The 15,682-nt window shown below is 42.5% G+C and overlaps 1 protein-coding gene across 1 annotated transcript; it reads right to left on the bottom strand.

Annotated features, from left to right (window-relative positions):
- Positions 1-860: 860 nt before the first annotated feature.
- On the bottom strand, positions 861-15,574 carry LOC111976455 (2-epi-5-epi-valiolone synthase). The gene is made up of 5 exons (XM_024005291.2): positions 15,341-15,574; positions 2,652-3,285; positions 1,864-2,106; positions 1,414-1,666; positions 861-1,262 (listed from the first exon to the last, which is right to left on the bottom strand). The coding sequence occupies exons 1-5, from the start codon at positions 15,514-15,516 to the stop codon at positions 1,186-1,188; spliced, it is 1,383 nt and encodes a 460-aa protein (XP_023861059.1). The 5' UTR covers positions 15,517-15,574; the 3' UTR covers positions 861-1,185.
- Positions 15,575-15,682: the final 108 nt, after the last annotated feature.

Raw genomic sequence — 15,682 nt, 5'->3', positions numbered from 1 at the left:
AATTGTAACTCGGCCACTCAGGAACATTCACTCTCTTCTTGGTAAGCATCTCCACTGTAGTTTTAGGTTATTGTCCTACTGAAAGGTGTATTTATCTCCCAGTTTCTGGTAGAAAGCAGACTGAACCAGGTTTTCCTCTAGGAATTTGCCTGTGCTTAGCACCATTGCATTTATTTTTTATCCTGAAAAGCCCCGCCCTTAACAATTACAAGCATACCCATAACATGATGCAGCCACCACTATACTTGAAAATATGTGTTTTGCCTCAAACATAACACTTTGTATTCAGGACATGTTTTGGAATATTTTTTATTCTGTACAGGCTTCCTTTATTTCACTCTGTCAATTAGGTTAGTATTGTGGAGTAAGTACAATGTTGTTGATCCATCCTCAGTTTTCTCCTGTCACGGCCATTAAACTCTGTAACTGTTTTAAAGTCACCATTGGTCTCATGGTGGAATCCTTGAACAGTTTCCTTCCTCTCCGGCAACTGAGTTATGAAGGATGCCTGTATCTTTGTTGTGACTGGGTGTATTGATACAGCGTCCAAAGTGCAATTAATAAAACCATGCTCAAGAGGATATTCAATGTCTGCTTTTTTACCAATAGGTGCCTTTCTTTGTGAGGCATTGGAAAACCTCCCTGGTCTTTGTGGTTGCATCTGTGTTTGAAATTTGCTTTTCGACTGACGGACGTTTAGATAATTGTATCTGTGTGGTACAGAGATGTAAAATCATGTTAAACACTTATTGCACACAGTGAGTCCATGGAACTTATGTGACTTGTTACACACATTTTTACTCCTGAACTTATTTAACCTTGCCATAACAAAAAGGTTGAACGCTTATTGACTCAAGACATTTCAGCTTTTCATTTTTTATTAATTTGTAAACATTTCGAAAAACATAGTTCCATTTTGACATTATGGGGTATTGTGTGTAGGCCAATTACCCCCAAAATCTCAATTGAATCTATTTTAAATTCGGCCAGTAACAACAAATTTAGGAAAAGTCAACGCATGTGAACACTTTCTGAAGATGCTGTATATTATTCATATTTAGACTTCAAGTAAATGTGTGTTGACTGAAACATATTGAATATTCACCAGCTGAAACACAGTATTTCATCTTCACCAGCTCATCATGGCGTCAGTGTATTCCGTCTGGATATTGTTATCTCCAGATGTCAAGAAGAACCAAGTTCATCACACCAGATCTTGAAAGCCTGGCACAGGATTTCATCACTGATTTCATGGAAGATTTCTGTAGAGATGAGACAGAATCTACAGTATAGTCAATGAGCTTGCTTGTTTAGGTTATTACAAAACACATACTGTATGGAATATCTAGGAATGTTTTGAGAGTGATATAAAAAGGCAGCCTGATGGTGTTCCTAAAGGAAAGATGTCCAGACCTGCACATCCCAGTCCTGTGGGAAGAGGCATCCTCAGGGACCCTGCAGAGTGCTTCAGTCGTTCGCTCAGAGACTTCTGCACCAGGGCCAGAGTGCAGTCCTGGTGCCATACAGGCAGCTCCAGCCCCACCATGCAGTGGCTGATCCGGGCCTTCTCCTCTCCTGTCAGGAGCCCTTTCTGGTGGGCCACGTACACCATGAAGGACATGTCAATGTTCACCGCCTCCCCGTGGAGCAGCGCAGGCAGCACTTTCTGCAAAGGAGCATAAAAAGGTTCATTCCAAAGGTAAAGTTATACTGTATGCACATTTGTCGAATTGTCTTCACTTGTCAAAAATATATCTGATCATTCACACCTTCCCTGAAATCTTTCTCCCCATCCTTTCATATCCCCTCCATACACCTTTTTTTTATCATTCACTAGTATCAACTCAGTGATCAAATCTTTACCATTTCTAGCTCAGGGCTGACTAGATGGCCAAAGTCCACCAGTCTGTCCAAGTCATCCTCCCACAGATTGGGAGCCAACTCCTCTAGCATGGTTTCTATGGCAATCCGTGTGGACGAAGAGGCAGCATCTTCCAGATCACAGCAGCCACTGATCTTGTCATGGGATTGGAAACTGGAGTCCAACAGGTACCTGCCTTTAGTCTCCAGGAGCTCAAACAGGCCCTTGTGTTTCATCAGAGCCATCTAGAACACAATGAATGATGGCTGATTTATTAGCTCCATACGGAGTTTGGAAGTAAGCCACTATCAATGGGGTGATTTAGGCTTGTAAAAAGTGCTTAACTTTATTCCTTCATATGTGTTAATTAGTAATAGTGATTAGTATAGTGTATTAGACATGTAATAGACAGCAAACAAATACAACCACACCTTGCTGTTAAGATAGCAAACAAATACAACCACACCTTGCTGTTAAGACAGCAAACAAATACAACCACACNATACAACCACACCTTGCTGTTAAGATAGCAAACAAATACAACCACACCTTGCTGTTAAGACAGCAAACAAATACAACCACACCTTGCTGTTAAGACAGCAAACAAATACAACCACACCTTGCTGTTAAGGGATGTTTGTCCAAAACAACTGTTGTCCAGATATGCCTCGAAATGCACAGCAACAGTCTGTCCTTTTAGAAAGATGACATGCTCAGTTTGTCATGTGTTAGGGTGCTTTCACGTATTCAACCCACATGCATACTGTACCCATGCTGCAATGATGAGTACCTTTAACATTTCTGCCATTCCATTAGAAACCTGCCTGCGAGGAACAGTTCGGATGAAGGTCCGGTCTAAAAATGTTGCGACCGGAGGTATGTAACTCCCCAGCTTGTTCTTACCATTGGCAAAGTTGACTCCAGTTTTGGCCCCCACACTGGCATCAATGTAGGAAAGCAGGGTGGTCGGGACACGGATATAGGGGGTTCGCCTCCGGTAGAGAGAAGCAGCTAGGCCCACCACATCCAGACACACCCCTCCTCCAATAGCAATGATGGGCTCAGAGCGCCTGTCTATGCCAAAATTGTGGACCTCCTCCAGAATCCTGGTCACAAGCTCCATGGACTTGTTCTCCTCTGTAGTGGGCAGTGGGAGGATCCTATAAAGAACATTTCTGGCCTCAAAATACCTGGTGACCTGGGAGCCATAGAGCTGATTGACTGTCTCATCAATGACAATGAAGCGTTTGATGGGCTTGGTGTTGCTTCTGAAGGCCTTGAGCTCATCCTGGTCCTCTATATGACCACATAGCAGTGTGTCATTCCCAACATCCAGCAGGTTGTGGCATTGGATCACTCTGTAGGTGAACACAATAGGGCTGACCACTGTCCAGGAGAGGCCATGTTCTGAGGTGCTCTGGAAACTGCATGAGGAGCCAGCAGAAATGGTAAGTGATCACAACAACTGTCATAGTGGCAGGTTTGAATGGATTTATAAAGCTTTACTGTTTTCATCTGGCTTGACTATAAATACTGTACATACTAACCCTGCTTTGATGTTGAGTCCCTGTATACAAACGTCCCCCACCAGTGAGGCCTAGGAGCTATGGGCACACTATCTTAGTCAACAACCAACTGGTACACTCCCTAGCACTAAATGTATTGTTAAACTGGCTGAGATTGTTCTAAGAACTTTTTTATGTTTGAAAATGATATGTTCATTCTACAGAAGGGAACTGCTATGGGCAGTAAAATGACACCGAATTATGCTAATCTGTATGTGGGGGTTGTTTGAGAATAATGTGATTTTCAGCCCTAACAATCCATTATTTCGCCATATCAAGCTCTGGAAACGCTTCATTGATGACATTATTCCTTCTATTCCAGGGTACAGCAGAGGAACTTCATCAATTCCATTCCATCAATACAAGCAGTAAACATCTGCAATTCACCTTCACCTTTGATGCGAATTAAACAAGTTTTCTTGACATTTTGATAAAGAGGGAGTGTGGTGGCTTTAGCACAGACCTATACAGAAAGCCGACGGACAGGAATTCACTGTTACGCGGAGATAGCTTGCACCCCTGATAAAGAGCCTCCTTATCAGCTAATACAGTCGCATATGCAGGATCTGTAGTACACAGAGTGACTATGGCAAACAAGCCGCCTGTCTGGATGAGCATTTCAGGCAACAGAGTTACCCAGAGGAATGGCTGCATGATACAAGGGACATTTCTCACAAAGGAAAGTGGGTGTAGTCCGTGAGTGGTGGAAATGAACCTGTTAGGTTAGTCCATAGTGAAATAGGCTACTTTTGCTCCTCTAACATTAGTTACTTAATATCTTCACAGAAAATTGTTTACATTTCGCTCCTCTTTTAGCCGACATTTAATCAATGCAGGCAAACTTTTAGCAAGCTATTTATACTAAATCAGTTGCCCCTGCCCCTGCCTGGAGCCAGGCCCAACAGATGCAGCTTCAGGCTCAGCAGCCCTGTCTCCCCATCCCCATACCCCTGAACCTGCCCTACTCCCAACTGAAGAAGGAGGTGAGCAGCATTGTGTTGAATGAAATGTCAGTTGGCATGATTACATGTACTGCAATGCATTGAGGACAGGAATGTGATTCTCCATTTAGGAAAAATCTCACTTGACACAGAGGCAGCCAATATCAGAGCCTTAAAGGAAGAGATGCAGACTCTTAGAGATGGAAGTCTCTCCTGTCTGAGGCAACACTGATTGCTACGCAAATAGATGTTGCACCTCCATTTAGCAAGGAACACAGCCGCCAGAGGAAAAGGAAGAGATTCCATGATGAGACCTCTCAAGAGGTCAGGACAGTGCAGCAACGGGACAGGACAGTGCAGCAATGGTGTTTCGGAACACAGTGTTTTTTTACTGCTATGGACAACATCATAAGTGACTTGGACACTAGGTTCCACACCACTGCAAAAATTGTAGAATAATTTTCTGCTGTTCTGAAAGTTGGGCAGATTAGTGAGGATAAAGTCGCTTCTTTGTGCCAACCACTGATCATGAATTCCAGAGATCTTACACCTGAGTTTCAAAATGAAGTAAGACACCTGAACACTGTATATGCTGCTACTTTCCCCCCTAACTTGTCTCCTCTTGGTCTCCTGAATGCAATTTGTAAGATGCAGCTGCAAAGCATTTTTGGAGAAGTGTGCTTTGCTTTACGTATATTTTGCACACTGCCTGTGACTGTTGCTGGTGGCGAGAGAGCTTTCAGTAAGCTAAAACTGATTCAAAAAAACAATTTGATGTCTGCTATGTCCCAGGACAAGCTTTGCAGTCTTGCCATGCTGTCCATTGAAAGTCAGTTAGCTAGAAAGCTGGACTTTAAAGACTTGATCAGTGACTTTGCTAGTAAGAAGGCTCGGCGCTGGGCTCTTGGTGGGTAAGGGCCAATGATAACTGTTAAATGGCATGGCTATGCATATTGGATCACTACACACATGATGCCCACAGGCTGAGAACAAGGCTGAGAACAGACTGAGAACAATATATATCTCAAAGTAATGGCTGGATTGCCATAAAATGTGTTGTGCACAATCAAGACCCCAAGTGGAAGAAACCTATTGATTTGGTGACCACTTGACCTTTCCTCTAGCGCCACCATCAGGCCTTTTCATTTCCATTTTGTTTTCCATTTTCCATTTCCACTTTTACAGKTGATTATTTTCTATTTGGTATGTATACTTAGTTTAAAAAATCTGCTGCTGATTTTATTATTTTGTTTGTTATATCATTCTATAGATGATAATGATAATTTATTTTAATTGAAGAGGTTAATGTATATTTAAGTTTTATTTATTTAAAGTTATTCATTAATGTTAAGAGAATTTTCCATTCAAGATTTTTACCATTTAAATTACATTTAGACTGTAAAAGATGGCCTTTAGCACATTTCTTATAGAGGGTATCAGTCTTGCATCAAATAGTGAATTCCACTGTATGCAGAATGTTGCATGCATGTCTGCACAGTGTTATATATTCACAGCTCACTGTCAGTAAATATCGGACAGTAAATATTGGACTACAAGAGAGTTGCAAGCCTGCAAAGGTGGAGTTATTTAAAGCTTTGAATGGGTCAATTGGGTTCTGTTGGTGTGTGGTTACAGCAATTGCGCAGTGTTGATGTGGTGGTGGGGTGTCTTTTCATGGGGCCCAAAATCCCTGGCGGCGCCCCTGCCCCTGACCAATGAGTTCAATGCCTTCTTCAATACTCCCCACTTCGCAAACAGTTCGACCACATCATTAAAAAACACTGGCACATCTTGAGCACTGATCCACAACTGGAAAAGACGTTTAAAGAACCCTCACGAGTAGTCTTCAAACGCGCCCCAAACATCAGCCAACTGGTGGGGGGGTCTGATCTTCCACCGGTGCCACGTAGCACCTTCCGAGACAATGTGCTGGATGGTAATTACATATGTGGTAGATGTAGGTCTACCCAGTGTAACATTACGAACAAATGCACAATGTTCAATCATCCTGTCACGGGCAAGGGCATTAAGATTAAGGGCATCATTACGTCTTCCACAAAATATGTGGTATACCTGATCAAGTGTATTGGTGGTCTATGCTATGTAGGAAAAACGAAACAAGCTCTCAAAACAAGGAAAGCAGAACACATGAGTAATATCAGGACTTTTGACCAGAGAAACCCTGTGGCTGCACATTTCATGGAGGCTCGTCACATCATCAGCTCTCTGAGATACTTTGGAATCAATCATGTTAAGACTCAAAGGATGGGGGGAGATACCGATAATCTATTACCGAGAAGAGAACTGTATTTGATTCACAGTTTGTCCGCCATGTCTCCTAAAGGTCTGAACCAAAACACCGTTCTAAAATGCGCACCGCACATGCAAGCGGTTTCATTGACAGAAATGGAAATATTAGTAAGAAAAAGCGGGGATTTAAAGGTACAACAACTATCATGGGTTGCTAATATAATTAGGATAATGCCTTTGGCTGCTAGACAATGAAAGAAAGAACTCATATGGCAGGCAAAAACCTGAGAAAAAATCCAACCAGGAAGTGGGAAATCTGAGGTTTGTAGTTTTTCAAGTCATTGCCTATCGAATATACAGTATATGGCGTCATATTGCACTTCCTAAGGCTTCCACTAGATGTCAACTGTCTTTAGAACCTTGTTTCAGGCTTCTACTGTGAAGGGGGAGAGAATAAGAGCTGTTTGAACCAGGTGTCTGGCAGAATACCATGAGCTCAGTCAGGCGCACGCCCGTGAGAGGTAGCTGCGTTCCTTTTCCTTTCTAAAGACAAAGGAATTGTCCGGTTGAAACATTATTGAAGATTTATGATAAAAATATCCTAAAGATTGATTCTGTACATCGTTTGACATGTTTATACGAACTGTAATATAACTTTTTGCGCTTTTCGTCTGAACTAAGCGATCGCGCATTGAGCATTTGGATTACTGGGCTAAACGCGCGAACAAAAAGGAGGTATTTGGACATAAATTATGGACTTTATCGAACAAAACAAACATTTATTGTGTAACTGGGATTCCTGGGAGTGCATTCCGATGAAGATCATCAAAGCTAAGTGAATATTTTTAACGCTATTTCTGAGTTTTGTGACACCTCTCTTGGAGTCTGTTTCTGAGTTTTGTGACACCTCTCTTTCCACCTCTTGGAAAATGGCTGTATGTTTTTCTGTAACTTGGCGCTGACCAAACATAATCGCAAGGTGTGCTTTCACCGTAAAGCCTTTTTGAAATCTGACACAGCGGTTGCATTAAGGAGAAGTTTATCCATAATTCCATGCATAACACTTGTATCTTTTATCATTGTTTATTATGAGTATTTCTGTAATTTGATGTGGCTCTCTGCACTTTCACCGGATGTTTGTTTGAGACAATGCATTTCTGAACATAAKACACCAATWTCAAATGAGGTTTTTGGACATAAAGATTAACTTTATCGAACAAAACACAAATGTATTGTGTAACATGAAGTCCTGTGAGTGCGATCTGATGAAGATCATCAAAGGTTAGTGATTAATGTAATTGCTATTTCTGACATTTGTGAGCCCTCTCCTTGGCTGGAAAATGGCTGTATGGTTTTCTGTGACTAGTGCTGACCTAACATAATCGTTTGGTGTGCTTTCACCATAAAGCCTATTTGAAACCGGACACTGTGGCTGGATTTACAAGAAGTTTATCTTTAAAATGGTGTATAATACTTGTATGTTTGAGGATTTCTGTTGTTTTGAATTTGGCGCCCTGAAATTTCACTGGCTGTTGTTGAGGTGGGACGCATTTCCCAGAGAGGTTCTTAAGTAACAGGACACATAGTGATGCTAATGATAGGCCTAAGCGTCTCAAATCAAATCAAATTTTATTTGTCACATACACATGGTTAGCAGATATTAATGTGAGTGTAGCGAAATGCTTGTGCTTCTAGTTCCGACAATGCAGTAATATCCAACGAGTAATCTAACCAAACAATTCCACAACAATTACCTTATACACACAAGTGTAAAGTCTTCCGGTAGATGGAAAGTCTTTCCTAAAACCTCAATTAAATGTTAACTAGCTACAAAAGTAGCCTATGCCTACCTATCAGAATGATATCATGATGATTATTTCCATCAATCCAGTGGCCATTTCTTTTGCAAACTCCATCTCATGTGCTACAGAAACACTGCTAATCAAACAATGGTGCTAGGTGCCTGAATTAAATGTCTTAGATTTTCCCCAGACCTCAAAAGTGGTATCCTGATGTGGTTTAAGCATTGTTATGGACTTAGAACATACAATGTTGTTGTTTTTCTGAAAATAACGAGAACCTGGAAAAATAGGGGAAAATCCGAAACCTGTGAATTTCTGACTCAGTTTATGTTTTAATAGTAGGCCTACTATTAGTCTACTACACAGCACAGCTTGGGTTGGCCTGAATGAAAGATCAATATGGGATTTATCATTTTAGATCATTCTGACCCTTACGAAAAAAGATTGTAGTCAGAGTGCAGGATTACTGCAGTACACTGTAGTATAACTGTAGTTGGATTGCACTATATCTGCAAATACTGCATCCAAAATAACAGTGTTTTTTACTGCAGTAATTTTGCAGTATAGCTGCAGTTATACAGCAATTATTCTGCAATTACTGCATCCAAAACACCACTGTCGACTGCAGTTACTGCACTTTTACTGCAATTTCAAAACTGCAATCTTTTTTTATAAGGGGAGTGAGTGTATGTCACTGTTTCTCATAGAACTTTTCATATAGGGCGCCTTTCCTTCTTGGGTGGGCCATTCGGAAACATTTTGGCAAAATTAGAGTATTCCCATTTCTCCAGGCACCTCTACAACACTGGATTCGTCCTGCCATCCAGGGCTCCACTTGGTCATTTTGCACATACGTATATATTATATTTTCTGTAACTACTACAGTATATGTACCCATCTCATTGATATCAAATTATTAGAGGTACATGCAGCTTACCGATCACTGTACCTGTACACAGCCCATCTGTAAATAGCACACCAACTACCTCATCTCCATTTTTGTTTTTGCTCTTTTGGACCCCAGTATCTCTACTTGCACATCATCATCTGCACATCCATCACTCCAGTGTTAATGCTAAATTGTAACTATTTCACCACTATGGCCTATTTATTGCCTTACCTCCCTAACCTTACTACATTTGCACACACTGTACATAGATGTTTCTATTGTGTTATTGACTGTACGTTTGTTTATCCCATGTGTAACTGTGTTGTTGTTTTTGTCGCACTGCTTTGCTTTATCTTGGCCAGTTCGCAGTTGTAAATGAGAACTTGTTCTCAACTGCCTACCTGGTTAAATAAAGGCTAAATTAAAAAAATTTAAAACATAAATTGTTTTTGAAATAGGTCTCTGTAATTATATCTATGGCCACCGTGCATCCTGCATGGGAGGATATTCCAACACTTTCCAACACTTTTTTTTTTACTGTTGCCTAGGTTTGAACTACCAATTTGTATGTATATAATCATTCATGTCTATATGTACCTCTGTGATTATGATTGACTATGCGCAAAAGTATATTTAATTGTTTCCACATCCACCATGGTCATGTGAGGTGAAATGTGTATATTTTGGAATGTGAGCACTCAGTATGTTTGACCTGACGAAGATTGACAGATTCAGGTTGGATATTCGATGGATAGTTTTCCTTACGTCCACCAACAGCAGTTAAGGACCGTCAACATAGTGACAAATCAAATTTTTCAAATTTCAATAACTCTTTAACCCTTACTCCTAAAACGTTAAAAACTGGTTCTAGCTAACCCGATGGCATAGACACACATTGCAATTTTTTTTTTTGTAGATTTACATCTCGCACTATTTTAAAATATTAATTTACATTTTCACATTTCAATAGCTCCTTGGTCATGTGACCTACTGGACACAAACAAGGTTCAGAATGTACGCTCAGTGGGCCTACACATTGCACACCCTTTAGTTTGTCCATTTTCATCTCACACGTTTTACATTACTTTTTCAAACGTTCAAATTTCAATAGCTCCTTAATCATGAGACCTACTGACCTTAAAGATGGTTCAGAATGTCCACTGACTACCCTTCTAGAATGCACACACTTTAGTTTGTCCATTTTCATCTCACACGTTTTTACATGAATTTTTCAAACTTTCTAATTTCAATAGCTCCTTGGTAATGTAACCTACTGACCTCAAACTACTTTCAGAATGTCCATGGACTGGCGGAGATGGGCGCAGCATGGCATCCAGTGCGGTAACGCGGCCGATCCCAGAGAAGCTGGCGGGAACCCTGGGGAGAGTTCTCTTTTCTTGAAGAGAATGGAATGGGTTCTCCCCGAGAGAGGGGCCCAAGCCCTGGAAAGCATTGCGGTTTCGGCGGCATCCGGTGAGCTCTCCCTGGCCTTTGAAAATCTGGGGGAGAGGGTGTAAATCTCACGCCGGGCTGTACCCATATCCGTGGCAGGTCTCCAAGGTGAACAGCATCTGGCATGTTCTAACAATGTAGGTAAGGGAAGTTGGCAAAAAAAGATCCGTAACTTCGGGATAAGGATTGGCTCTAAGGGCTGGGTCGGTTGGGCTGGGGTGCGAAGCGGGGCTGGGCTCGAGCCGCGGCTGGGGGAGCAGTCGCTCCGTAGCCCTCCTCTCGCCACCGTTGGAAGTTTGTTGTGCGGCCCATCTCGCGGTCTCTCGTGTGTGGTCTCGCAAGGGGCTGCGTGTGGGGATTCGTTGGGGTGGTGTCTGTCAGTGGGCCGAACGCGGACCGGTGGGGGGGTTGGGTCCGGCGGTTGGCGGCGGCAACTCTGGACGCGCCCTTCTCGCGGATCTCCCCAGCTATGGCGTTCGCCGGCCCCACACATTGTAGGTGGGGAGGTCTCCCCTACGCTCACTAGACTTGAGGCGGAGACTAAACCCATTGGCCCCGCAGTGATAGGGTATTGCATGGATCTGGCTCATGCCTTACGAAATGGGGAGAGGTATCTCCAGCTTGTCTGGGGAGGGAGTCCTACATCTGATGTGGGTAGTACCATCCACACCTATTGATTTGCTGCGGAACCATAAAATGGACGGAAGAAGCCTAGGTTCCCACTGGGCACGGATCACTGAATGTCAACTTGATGACCTGTCGCGGTCGCACTCAAATCACCCGTGGGGTGACTGTGACCCCCTCATGTCAAAGTGAGGAATATTGATGAAGCGCTGGTAAAGCATGGTTCCTATGGCTCTGTCCCGGAGGGCTGACTGTGCAAGAAAATGATTGAAAGGGGATGATTATTTTCTGTTGCTTCTTCCGACACCCGGTCGATGGTGCCGCTAGATACTGCAATGGGTATTTGGTTCTCAAGCCTATAAATATTGCGCTGGCACTTGATGTTGATTGGGTGTAAAAACCCAGTTAAAGTCTGCTGAAGGTTAGTAGCGGCAACTGATGTCCAGTTTGTTGAACAAAAAAGCCTCTGATGATACCACTGGGCGTGACTCTAATGGATGTCAATTTGGTGATATCTGACCGTAGCATGCTACCCTTCGCGGTCGCACTCAAACCACCTTTAGGGTGGCTGTGACCCCCTCATGTCAAAGTGAGGAAAGTCGATGAAGCGGGGGTAAACGGCGGGACATAATTAATAGTCTCTTGAGGTATCTTGCACAGATATTTGTAAATTATTTTGTACATAATGTTTCTGCAACCGTATCTTACGGCAGAAAAGAGCTTCTGGATATCAGGACAGCGATCACTCACCTCGGATTAGACAAAGATTTTTTCAACCACAAGCAAGACTCACATGATATTCTCCAAACACCCAGCAGGGCCAACATCCCAGTTATTCGCAAGAGGAAGCGACGCAGGTACAGAGGACGGATGCCTCGTTAGGACCCGCAGAAGGCGAGCAGGATGCCTCGTCAGGACCCGCAGAAGGCGAGTAGGAATGCTGCCGTTACTGTCAATATTACTCGCCAACGTGCAATCATTGGACAATAAATTAGACGAGGTACGATCACGAATATCCTACCAACAGGACATCAAAAACTGTAATATCCTATGTTTCACTTAATCATGGCTGAATCACGACATGGATATTCAGCTAGCGGGATATACGCTGCACCGGCAGGATAGAACAGCACACTCCGGTAAGACGAGGGGGGGCGGTCTGTGCATATTTGTAAACATCAGCTGGTGCACGAAATCTAAGGAAGTCTCTAGATTTTGCTCGCCTGAAGTAGAGTATATTGTGATAAATTGCAGGCCACACTAGTTGCCTAGAGAGTTCTCAGCTATACTTTGTTTATTTACCACCACAAACAGATGCTGGCACTAAGACCGCACTCAGTCAGCTGTATAAGGAAATAAGCAAACAGGAAACCACTCACCCAGAGGCGGCGCTCTTAGTGGCCGGAGACTTTAATGCAGGGAAACTTAAATCAGTTCTACCAAATCTCTATGTTAAATGTGCAACCAGAGGGGAAAAAATTCTAGATCACCTGTACTCCACACACAGAGACGCGTACAAAGCTCTCCCTCGCCCTCCATTTGGTAAATACGACCACAACTCTATCCTCCTGATTCCTGCTTACAAGCAAAAATTAAAGCAGGACGCACCAGTGACTCAGTCTATAAAAAAGTGTTCAGATGAAGCAGATGCTAAACTACAGGACTGTTTTGCTATCACAGACTGGAACATGTTCCGGGATTCTTCCGATGACATTGAGGAATACATCACATCAGTCACTGGCTTTATCAATAAGTGCATRGAGGATGTCGTCCCCACAGTGACTGTACGTACATACCCCAACCAGAAGCCATGGATTACAGGCAAAATTGGCACTGAGCTAAAGGGTAGAGCTGCCGCTTTCAAGGTGCGGGACTCTATAACCCGGAGGCTTACAAGAAATCTCGCTATGCCCTGCGACGAACCATCAAACAGGCAAAGCGTCAATACAGGGCTAAGATTGAATCATACTACACCGACTCCGATGCTCGTCGGATGTGGCAGGGCTTGCAAACTATTACAGACTACAAAGGGAAGCACAGCTGCGAGCTGCCCAGTGACACAAGCCTACCAGACGAGCTAAATAATTTCTATGCTCGCTTCGAGGCAAGCAACACTGAGGCATGCATGAGAGCATCAGCTGTTCCGGATGACTGTGTGATCATGCTCTCCGTAGCCGACGTGAGTAAGACCTTTAAACAGGTCAACATACACAAGGCTGCGGGGCCAGACGGATTACCAGGACGTGTGCTCCGGGCATGTGCTGACCAACTGGCAGGTGTCTTCACTGACATTTTCAACATGTCCCTGATTGAGTCTGTAATACCAACATGTTTCAAGCAGACCACCATAGTCCCTGTGCCCAAAAACACTAAGGCAACGTGCCTAAATGACTACAGACCCATAGCACTCACGTCCGTAGCCATGAAGTGCTTTGAAAGGTTGGTAATGGCTCACATCAACACCATTATCCCAGAAACCCTAGACCCACTCCAATTTGCATACCGCCCAAACAGATCCACAGATGATGCAATCTCCATTGCACTCCACACTGCCCTTTCCCACCTGGACAAAAGGAACACCTATGTGAGAATGCTATTCATTGACTACATCTCAGCGTTCAACACCATAGTACCCTCAAAGCTCATCATGTAAAAACGTTTGAGATGGAAATGGACAAATTAAAGACTGTGCAATATAGAAGGGTAGTCAGTGAACGTTCTGAACCTTGTTTGGAGTCAGTAGGTCACATGACCAAGGAGCTATTAAAATTTGCAAGTTGGAAAAATTTATGTTAAATCGTGTGAAATGAAAATGGACAAACTAAAGGGTGTTTAATGTATAGGCCCAATGAGTGTACATTCTGAACCTTGTTTGAAGTCAGTAGATGCCATGATCAAGGAGCTATTGAAAATTGAACGTTTGAAAAATGTATGTAAAAAAGTGTGACATGAAAATGGACAAACTAAAGGGTGTGCAATATAAAAGGGTAGTCCATGGACATTCTGAACCTTGTTTGAAGTCAGTAGGTCACATGACCAAGGAGCTATTGAAATTCAAATGTAAAACAAGTTTGTATTTGTTTATGCTCCCTAACTAATTAAACTAGGAATACAAAATGCTGCTCACATTTCCACATGTTTATTAGCTTTGCAAAGCGAATTAATGTCCAAATCGTAAAATAAGACATGTGCAATGTTGTGCGCAATTTTTCCAACGTCATGACACTTATTTGGAGTGTGTGGCTCAAGTGATTTGAAAGCTATTGAGGTTTGAAAGCACGAATATCCGTTGAATATCCACCTGAAACTGTCTTTACCTTGGTCGAAGATTGTTGTTAATAAAGTAGTGAATTGGGGGCATAAACAGTGAGCGGGCCTTCCTTAGCCCAGCACCTAAGTTAAGGATGTGCGTATGACCACAAACTTTTCTATAAATACGCACTTAACATCTAAAGTCTTTAATGCACACAATATTATGACACTTACACTGTCAACAAGAACATAGACTCCTAGCAGTTTAGTTGGGATGCAAAGTAAAGGTGTACAGACAAAATTACAAACTGTTAAACAGCTTTTCTACTGTTGGTCTACTAGTCTACTGTACACCGACGGTTAAACAAGCTGAAATGTCAGCTGTGCCCAAAATAGAAAGATATCCCATGTCTTCCAGTTAACTGAGTCATTTATGAAAAGGACCTCTGACCCACATTGAGGCAACAAATATAAAAAATCTTATGAGATGAAAATATTCCCTCTTCTAAAATAACATATATTGTTTAAATCAACATTAATCAAAGTATTAACTAATTTGATTCCTAAGATTTGGAACCAGAAGTATACTCCCCTTTTTTTTACACTGCCATTCAGCAAGATGATCTGTCATGCTTATGAGACGTGTTAAATCTTTCCTCAAAAAATATACAAAATGTAAATACAAAGTATAACCTACTACTCACATTTTAGCAGCTGATAACCGTCCCTCCTTCTGAGTCTGTCCACCAGTCTGTCTGCTCCATGCCCCGTTCACTTGCAGCAGGCTGTACTCTGTTTGTTGGCTCGTGTCACTATCAGAGTTTTCATGTGATTTTATGACCTGAGTATTTACTGAGTGGGATACAGTTGGTTCTGTCATTTTGGAAGGATATGCAGTGCGTCCCAATTCTCTACCTTTCTCCTGTAGTGTGCACTCGGTCTCTCCTCCCCTTGTAACTAGGGGGGTGGGAATGAAACCAAATATAGTCATCAATATTGTTGGCTGTTTATGTGACAGGTTTAAGGCTGAAAAATCAATCATGAAA

Source organism: Salvelinus sp. IW2-2015, linkage group LG17 (genome assembly GCF_002910315.2).
Source record: "Salvelinus sp. IW2-2015 linkage group LG17, ASM291031v2, whole genome shotgun sequence".
Taxonomy (NCBI): Eukaryota; Metazoa; Chordata; class Actinopteri; order Salmoniformes; family Salmonidae; genus Salvelinus; species Salvelinus sp. IW2-2015.
The sequence above is the reverse complement of the archived record's forward strand: the minus strand, read 5'-3'. Positions and strand labels throughout refer to the sequence as shown.

What these genes read in the sequence shown, in the direction of transcription:
- LOC111976455 (XM_024005291.2), bottom strand. Translation starts at nt 15,516, where the DNA reads ATGACAGAACCAACTGTATCCCACTCAGTAAATACTCAGGTCATAAAA. An exon ending in CGGTTATCAGCTGCTAAAAT is followed by an intron (nt 3,286 to 15,340) that starts GTGAGTAGTAGG and finishes CTCCTCATGCAG; the next exon opens with TTTCCAGAGCACCTCAGAAC. An exon ending in CACAGGACTGGGATGTGCAG is followed by an intron (nt 1,263 to 1,413) that starts GTCTGGACATCT and finishes TCATCTCTACAG; the next exon opens with AAATCTTCCATGAAATCAGT.